Source organism: Bidens hawaiensis, unplaced genomic scaffold (assembly GCF_021521415.1).
Source record: "Bidens hawaiensis isolate Kalapana, Puna unplaced genomic scaffold, B.hawaiensis_p1.1 tig00419555_1, whole genome shotgun sequence".
NCBI lineage: Eukaryota > Viridiplantae > Streptophyta > Magnoliopsida > Asterales > Asteraceae > Bidens > Bidens hawaiensis.
Window position 1 is genome coordinate 61148 of NW_027504900.1, and position 9302 is coordinate 70449.

General features: G+C 38.6%; 1 protein-coding gene and 1 pseudogene across 2 annotated transcripts; one reads left to right on the plus strand and one right to left on the minus strand.

Annotated features, from left to right (window-relative positions):
* The first annotated feature begins 359 nt into the window (after positions 1–359).
* On the plus strand, positions 360–1509 carry LOC143609347 (protein sym-1-like). Its single transcript, XM_077084121.1, has 3 exons — positions 360–647; positions 899–990; positions 1104–1509. Exons 1-3 carry the CDS (start codon positions 492–494, stop codon positions 1507–1509), a joined length of 654 nt encoding a protein of 217 aa, XP_076940236.1. The 5' UTR covers positions 360–491.
* Positions 1510–1679: 170 nt separating this feature from the next.
* Positions 1680–5829, minus strand: LOC143609348 (uncharacterized; annotated as a pseudogene). The gene is made up of 4 exons (XR_013149405.1): positions 5743–5829; positions 5573–5660; positions 4967–5226; positions 1680–2833 (listed from the first exon to the last, which is right to left on the minus strand). The product of XR_013149405.1 is annotated as an uncharacterized LOC143609348 (transcript).
* Between the last annotated feature and the right edge of the window lie 3473 nt (positions 5830–9302).

The window sequence follows — 9302 nt, forward strand, 5'->3', positions numbered from 1 at the left end:
GGCTAGGAACATGATGGATGACCCGGATGTCCCGGGTTCGAATATTGATTCCGACCGGATTTTACCAAAGCATTAAAACATGTCGTGTCTTCGGGCGGGGTGAGCCAACTGGGTTTTACCAGGAACGCCAAGCCAAACTCGGATGCTAGCGTGGATCCCGATCATGTCAACATAGTTGGCCTGAGTGGGGTGACGGGGCGCGGCGTGTTCGCGCAGTGAGATAGCTTAACTATGAAAGTCACCGTTCGAAAATAAAATATAAGCCTAGATGAAAAGGGCATGAGCCGACCCGTACATCCGGGCCCACCCAATTTCATGTAAAAAAAAAACACACCTAAATTGAATCTCAACCAACGTTATTAACAGAGGTTTCAATGTTTTGTTTCATTTCCCGCAACCCCACCTTTTTCAAACCACAAACCAAACCACATCATGTTTCCATCTAGAAATCATAAGATTTTAATCTTCATACATTAAAAACATTTGATGAAATGTTGGAGATTTGGAGATGGTATAAACATTGTTTAGCTGCACATCCTTTGAAAACACAGGTTTTCAGCTCGGGTTTAATTTGGGGACTCGGTGATCTTGCTGCTCAGGTCGTTACACGCGCCACAGCTGTCAAGAAGAAATACATTTTTCATTCTGTACGGGTTCCTCGATTTCGTTTTCAAATTTTAATAATAGGTTTAATTTTCGTTATGCTAAATGTTTATGAAAAAGCGGGGAAGAGTTATGCTAAACGTACCCCTACGCGTCTCTCTGCTTTTCATCACAAGGGGGTGCATTCAACAAATAATATAATAATAATAATAACATAGGATACATTTAGCCTAACCCTTCTCAAATTATTGCAATTTCCGGGCATGTTTGAGGTAATATTATGTTAATGTAATAGGATGATGATCGTGATTTACGGATCAACTGGAGACGCGTAGTTACCACAAGCATTTTCGGGATGGCATTTGTCGGCCCAATCGGCCATTTCTGGTTAGTGCTTCGTTCGGTTTTTCTTTTTTTTAATAAATAGCTTTTACGGTTGTACATGTTATAAAACTGAAGCTCCAATCGAACTTGACATGTGATTTCTTTCGACTTTGAAGGTACGAAGGTCTAGATCGATTTTTGATGTATAGACTTCAATACCCGCCAAAATCGTTGCGATTTGTTGCTACGAAAGTAACAATTGACGAGATAATATTTGGGCCGGTGGATTTATTCGTGTTCTTCACTTACATGGGTTTCGCATTGGGGAAAAACGTCACTCAAGTTAAGGAAGAGTTGAAGCGGGATTTCCTTCCGGCATTAATTGTAGAAAGCGGGACATGGCCCATAGTTCAGGTAATTAACTTTCGGTTCGTACCCGTGAAGTATCAGCTTCTGTATGTGAATATCTTCTGCTTCTTGGATAGTTGTTTTCTTTCATGGCTTGAACAACAACAGGATGCGTCTTGGAAACAATGGTTTAGAAGTTTTTTCTTTGGAAATCATAAAAGGCGGGACGGATGAGTCCCTCTTAACGAGTCAACACACTCATCTGTATCAAAAACTATTGACTTGGTAGTTAAAGTTGTAGCTTCGGTTACCCTTTTCGTCATATAGTAGTTTTATGAGAGAGATCGTGATTTTTACGACTGTAAATATTCACATTAAGTTTCTAATATTATCATCTTTGTTTCGGAGACTATCGACAAGTAAATGCGGGTCCCACACTCCGTATTCACTCACATTCTTCATAAAAACACAATCTTGTGTAAAAATGTATGAACTATATTTAAAAGCTGACATGACAGTGCTACAAACATAAGCTAACCTGACATGATAATACATATCTACCTAATGGATTTCGAAATCTTTGATCACCAAATCGACTTTCTCATATAACCCCGCCCTATGATAACCAGCAACCAGAAACTCATAACTAGACCTTGCAAGTTTATGTGAATCCTTTATAAACTCCAAAAACACATTTAATCTATCATACGCACACCCACGAAAATACGAACATAGCACGTTTTCAAAATCTTTCTCTGACCGAAACAACGCCCCATGTTTCAACATCCTCCCAACCAAGTATTCTGTATCATCCAATCTATCTAATTTCGCGTAAACCCTAATCAACCCATTATGAATATGAGACAAAATATCCAAATCTTGATTAGTATAACTAGTCTCTGTTAATAATACTAACACCCACTCCATCTCTTCCACCAGTTCTTTATCACAATAAAACATAATAAGCTTCTCAACCATACACTCATCAACCCTCCATTTATGTTCCAAAATACCCTTCAAAAACCCTCTAATTTTAACCAAATCTTTTTGTTCACAAAACCCAACTAGCATATTATCTAATATTAATGCGTTCGGTTCGATTCCCGCTTCTAACATTTCTTCATAAAACCTCTCAGCATGTTCAAATCTTTTAAGTTTTACAAGCCCTAAAATCATAGCTTCATAGGTGTAAATCAGCTATAAAACCCGAAGCCATCTTGGTTGAGTACCATGCTAACATTGCCTTAATGTTTCCGAGATTTGCAAATGCGGAAATGAATAAATTGTAAGTGTGAGAAGTGGGCTTATGGTCCTTTGAATGCTGCATTGTTTCATAGATGCTAAGTGCAGTGACTATATTGTTTGAAGATAAGTGAGCGGATATTAAGGCTTCAAGAACATTAGAAGATGGCTCTGTACCGTGATTCTCCATTGAAGTGAAAACCCGCATTGCAGTTTGCGGGTCGTGGATCTTACTGCAAAAATGTATTAAATCTGAGTAAACGTTGTCGTTTTTCTTGTTTTCTTTTAGCAACTTCTCTAATCTCCATTCAAGAACCTATCGAAGTGGATATGAGTTCCCGCATTAGTATAAATGCATTCAATGTTTTGCTCAATTAAGTTAATAGAGCAAGCTATGCTTTTAGCCTCTACGGTTTGGCCAAAATAACTCTTGTAGTCAATTACTTATTTTTTTCATGAGTTCTGTGTCCGTGGTTTTCATATCTTGTCATTTTAATCCTAGACAGTAACCCCGTTTGATTATTTTGTTAATGAAAGGGTATTTTAGTCTTTTTACACTTAAGGTGTTGGCGTCATGGATTGAAATGACAAGAAACGAAAACCATGTGTACTAAAATCGTGAAAAACGAACTAATAAACTAAAAAGATTATTTTGGTCAAACCACATGAACTAAAAGCGTACTTTACTCTAGTTCTATAACCATTCATTATGTGCAAACACAATTAGGAATGTGCTTCAAGATAAAACCGAACTGAACCCAATTTTTTGGAAAATCAAAACAAAAGACCGGACCGATATACGGTGGGTTGGTCTAGGTCTTTCCAAGTTGGGTCGGTCTTTCGTTGGGACAGAACCAAATATGAACTATTTATACTAAAGATTTTTTTTTATATAACATCAGAAAATTATAAAAGGAAAATCCCAAAATGTCCATTTTGACCCATCACATTCTAAGAATGTCCAAAGAAAACCAATCCAATAAAATCAAGTAACATTTCAACAAGTTGTTCGGTCCGACCATTTAAAAAAACAAACAGACGTCTTGTTCAAGCGTTAGAAAAAACATTGGAGGTCACATTTGCTTAAAAATCAGTTGGCCGATTCAAACAACCCTAGTTGTTCCTTTCACATTCCTCACTGAGTTTGAAAAATAGTTGACATTTTTACCCTTTTTCTAAAACGGGTTTGATTCAACTCACCAAAATCATCAGTCTGTAGTTACAGTTTACAACTTTTGTTGATTAAGATCAAATCTTTTTTCGAAAAATGTAATTGTAATTTTCAAGTCTGGAGCAAATGCCATTAAGCAATGTTGGATTTTATGTACAATCTTGCACACTCATGCTCTTTAAACAAGGGATTCAAAGTCAACTACCCTACGCAAATAGATTGGGTTAAAAACGTTGGTTTAAATTGGGAGTGGCTTCCGACGTTTTTGTTAACCAAAAAAAAATCCACCTGATCGACTAGAACATGTTAGACCAGCGGTCCGACAAGTTTATGTGGGTCCCCAAGTTTGGTCAGTTTCTTTTTAAAAACGGCCGGATCGACCAATTTTGATACACGTGGCGCGATTTTATAGGCTGTTAAAACCCGTGGGTTGACATAACAAACAAGGGCGGACCAACAGTTCTTAGGTGGGCAGTTGGATTTCTTAATTCTTTTGACATTCGTAGAATGTGATCAAAATGGACATTTTGGGACTATATACAATCCCAATATACGACACATAATTTAAAAGTTTCCATACATAACCTATAGGGGTGCCAATCATGTTGGGTTAGCGGGTTAACGGGTTGAAATGTGCAACCCGAACCTGACCCATGTTATTATTTGCGTCAAAAATTTCAGCCCAAACCCGCACACGTATACATTCGGGTCGACCCAAACAAGACCCGTTTAACCCAATTATCAATAAAAAGTTACAAATGATTTGGAAATTACAATTCTTGAAAATGAATTGGATATTACAAGTGTATCTTCTATAAAAAATGGAAAAGAGAAAACACGGAATTAAAAACATAATTATAAAAGTTTTTTTAAAATACTTAAACCTGTTAGCGGGTAACCCGTTTTTATACGGGTCAACCCAAATCCAACCATATTTTAAATGGGCCTTGTTAGTCAACCCGAACCCAGCCCGCTTTCTAAAATTTTAGTCGACCCAAAACCTATTTTTTTGTGTTGGGTTGGGTTCAAGTTTAACCTATCACAAAACCTAGAAAGCTTTTTGGTTTTTACCAAGACCAAACCAAACCCGAATTCACCCCAAAATTAAGACCAAGAATTAACCCAAATATGCTTAATCGGTCTAGTCCTGGGTTATTCGGTCCAACCCGAATCCTGCTCAGTCTTAGATACACTATAACAAAGAATAAAACCATTCTAAATCTTAATTCCACTACAAACATAAATGCAAAAATTAGCGTTAGTGAAAGTGATTCTTACGAGGTGAGCTTTGTGAGGAGAATGCTGATGAAGAATCGAATCCCATGAAATATTATTGTTGATGATTTGTGAATCAAGTGTTGTTTTGATTTGAGAAATTGGTTCTTCGATAAGTGTCTGTGGTAGGTGACTTGAAGAGGTGCAAATAAGTGTTCGTGAAGACTGGTGGATGATTGTTTGGTATAGATGTTTGTGAGATGATAAACCCATTAATTGCTTCAACAAAATTGTTAAAAGCTTTCTTGTTGGTGTTCTTGAATCTAGGTTGATGTTAGTTGGATTGGATGGGTTGTTAAAAAGTTTGGTAAATTACAAAATGATCCATGGTCTATCATGGAATTCTACCTTTTAAGTATAATTATAGTTCGCATCTTTCTGGTTTGAGACGGGAACCACTTGCGCTCTCTCTTGAGATTTGAACTGGTTGAGTTTATGTGGTTTTCTGGTGGTATTAGCCATTAGGTTGAGTCCCTCTATATATGTTACATTCAAAACTCCGTCAAATGAAGGGCAAAGTGTCTTTTCACCACTATATTTATACCCTTGTCTCCTTTAACCCTCATATTCAACCTTAAAAGTGTTTTTCGTCCCTGTGCTTTCACGCACCACCATTGTCGCTCATAACCACCACCGCCATCTTCGCTCGTAACCACAGGCCACCTTCAACTCCACCGCCACCGTCAATGATGTAACTCTACACCAAAACCACAGTTGATGCCGCAACCCCCTTCGATTGCCTTGATCTTCACGTAAAGATTGTGTTTTAAGATGAAAACCTTGACTTTTGATAAAAACCCAAAATCCACAACTCTAAATCTTAAAACATAAAGGTTTGGGATTGATTTTAACATTGATCTTTCCATGATATAATCTCAAAACGTTCTCCTTTCAATCCATAAGCATGATTTGATCCCAGCTTGCAAAGATGGAGATGATTCTTGCACTTTCTCCTTCTACGGTTTTGTTTTGGACAAAAATCATCCAAATTTGTAAATGTGAGGTAAGGTGCTAACGTAATAATGGCTAATGTATGAGCGCGATATTGATGAACACAATGATTTGATCACGTGGAGAAAAACCCTTAACCAAGATAGTCTTACTTCGGTCAAAACTTATCGAGGCAATCGTTGGTAAAATAGCTCCGGTCAAGGATTAATAGGATAATCTTTGGTCGAAGCACTTTAGTCAATGATCAACAAGATAACCTTTGGTCGATTAGTATATGGTTATCGTGGTCTCCGGCACAAAAAAACCCCCGGACGGTGAAAACTATCACCGTCAAGTTTATTAATCAACGAAAAGTGGTTACAAATGTTGTGGAGTATATGATCGAGATTACAATGTAAACTAGTGTGTAGAGAGAATTATTGAATCTGCTCTAGAGTGTGTGAGAATACAAGTGTGTTTCCTAGTCGACCATTACTCGTTTAAATAACTAAACAAGAATAACAATATCTCCTAATTATACGGAAGTCTCCCACTAGCCGCTCCATGACTTTGACCAAGTGCGTATAGTTGTTCATTAGCGAATTAAGCGGAAGAACAAGTCACACAGTCGTTGGTGATATTTAAACTTCGATCTTCTAGAGAGTTCATCCATAATCAGCTATGTTGAATTAGGATTCTATATCCATGTTCCAGCTATAGGATGTTCCATGAGAATAATTGTTATAAATGCGCCTCGAAGTTGATACATCTGTCTAACACATCACCATACTAAACGCAATCATTAGTAAACAAACGATACCGAGGATCGTCGATCCTTTATATCCTTTCATATGTTTCAAGGATAAAATATCCATAAGACAGTCAAGGATAAATGATCCTCAGTAAAAAATCGTGGCCTAACAATTGCCCCCAAAATGGCGGGTGACAGTGGAGCACAGCTGTCATTTTGAAATTTGAAATCCCAGTGAAAACTGCACGATGGGACGGTTTTGCCAGAAATTTTACCATTTAGCCCTCAAGGTTAATTATAACCGTCTATATATGCCGCCCTATATCTTCGATTATAAACACCTTCATCCGACGAATCAGGTATTCTCTAAACCCTTGTCTCTTGTTTTCTTTAATCATGTCTACCGCTTCTTCTTCTCCGGCCCCTTCTAGACCTTCCGAACAGTCATCCGGTGGTTTCGAACTGGTCGAAATGGAACCACAAGGCCTGCTTTCTAACCCATCCTCTGAAATCTGTAAGCTCGCGGATCCCGAGGTCAACAGTTTTCACACATTATTTCCTCCAGAAACACTGTTCCAACCTTACGAATCCAGCATTAGATGCGACACTTTTTCCAAAGTCTGGGTCTATTTTTCGGCAACTCTCTTCCTTATCGGCTATAAATGCCCCTTTCCGCCTTTTACCCAAAGTTTTTTCGATTCGACCGGCATATCTTACATACAAGCCATGCCGATGATTTGGAGGGTTCTCAGCACCATCGAAAGGATCATTAAGGAGGAAAAATTGGATTTCGGCCTCCCGGAGTTGTCTTACCTGTATACCCTTACTACCTTTGGTTCTGCCCGTTTCATCTTTAAGTCCAAGCCCCGACAGCCCCACCCGATCTTGAAAGCCATGCTAAATGATTCCGTGTGGAAGAATCAATTTTTCTTCGTTAAACGCGACTCGATACCTATGGGGACCGATCTTCCTTCCACGTGGGTCACAAAGGGTAGGATCCTGGATCCTTAAGGAATAGCAAGATCCTTTATTCTTTTGTTATAAAACTTATTCTTTTCTGTTATCTGCAGTTGAGAACTTCGCTTCCTTGAGCAAGCTACCTGGAACAGAAGAAAAATCAAAACGGTTCCTAGCATTGGACACCGAAGTTAGGACTTTTCAAGCTCGGTTCGTTGAAGGTTTTTGTGACATCTCCTCAAGTTCAAACATGTCAAGTAAGTTAGTTATTTTAAAGCAAATAAAATAAAAAAGAATACTTATCTGTTTATTTCTCCTTCATAGGCACCAAGAAATCTGGAAAATCCGCTCTCAAGTTCTCCCTTGATGACATCGACTGCATGGTTACCTCACCTACCGTCAAGAAGGAGGCTTCAAAGGCTGGCACAAGCTCGGAGCCCAAGACTGCCATGACCAGGGCCAAATCAGCAGCTTCCAAGAGAAAAAGATCCTCCGAACCCGAGACTCACTGCGACATTGTGTGCTCTGTAAGTGTACCGCATTTTCTCCTTAAGCGATTCAAGATCCAATATCGTTCTGAGTTTGACATGAAATTTGTTGGTAGGTTGTGATCGCTATGAGGGACCATTATTAAAAGACCATCCTCCAGATGAGCGAGAAAATGTCCGGGTTAGGGAAAGCTGTGTTTTCTAAGGACAAAGCGATGGCCCAACTTTCCAAGGAGAAGAAGCAACTAGAGGATCAGCTATCCTTAGCCGAAACCCAGCGTCAAGAGGCAGTGGAGCAGGCGAGTGATGAAGCCAAGGTGTGGACTGCCAGATCGGTATTCCAGGCGCGGATCAAGATGGCAAATGAGGCAAGTGATCCTGCTTTCGACAAGTCAGCTTGGGATGTGGAGAAGTGGAAGGCTGCTCTTGATGATCTTGGTGGTGAGGATGAAGAGGAAATGGTCGAGAACACCGAGGCTGGAACCAGTGGCGTGAAGGAGGTGGTAGAAGCTGGCAAGGGGGAAGGTGATGCTGCGGTTGAAGATGCAGCTTAAGTGGGCGATGAAGGATATTTAAGACAAGGCCCGAGCTCACTTTTTTATTTGATGTTGATGTTTTTATGAACAATTTCTATGGTCTGTAATAAACAATAGTTATCTAGGGTGAAGGATCCATGATCCTTAAGACAATTTGCGGGGGTGACAAAGGTGGAGGGATCCTCTGTTTGTGGGGATTAAGCATTTGTTGCCCCTGTTTTTAATTTTCCTGCACTTTTAAACTGTTAGTAACTCTTACTTAACCCGGATGGATGGTCCATCTTTTCGTATGGTGAGATCCGGGTTAAGGATTTTGGATAAGTCCTTGGGGATTATTTTAATTAATATAAATCTTTTGACTATCCAGTTGTTATTTATTTCTAAAAACTTATTGCATATAAGTTTAGCACTGTTAATAGTTGGATAAATAATCTTGAGTAAAAGATTGTTAGGATAAAAGATCTTTTAAAATCGTAAAGGATAGAATATCCTTAAATCATAAATTTTAGGATAAGACATCTTTATTAATTAATAAAATTTATACAAAGGAAGTTTTTCCAAAGGACAAATCTTAGGATAAAGAATCTCGAATTTAACTAAAAACTTTAGTAATCAAATAACTTTTTAAAAGATTAGCCTTTCTAGCCGGAATGTCCAAAGTTATAATAAATATCAAA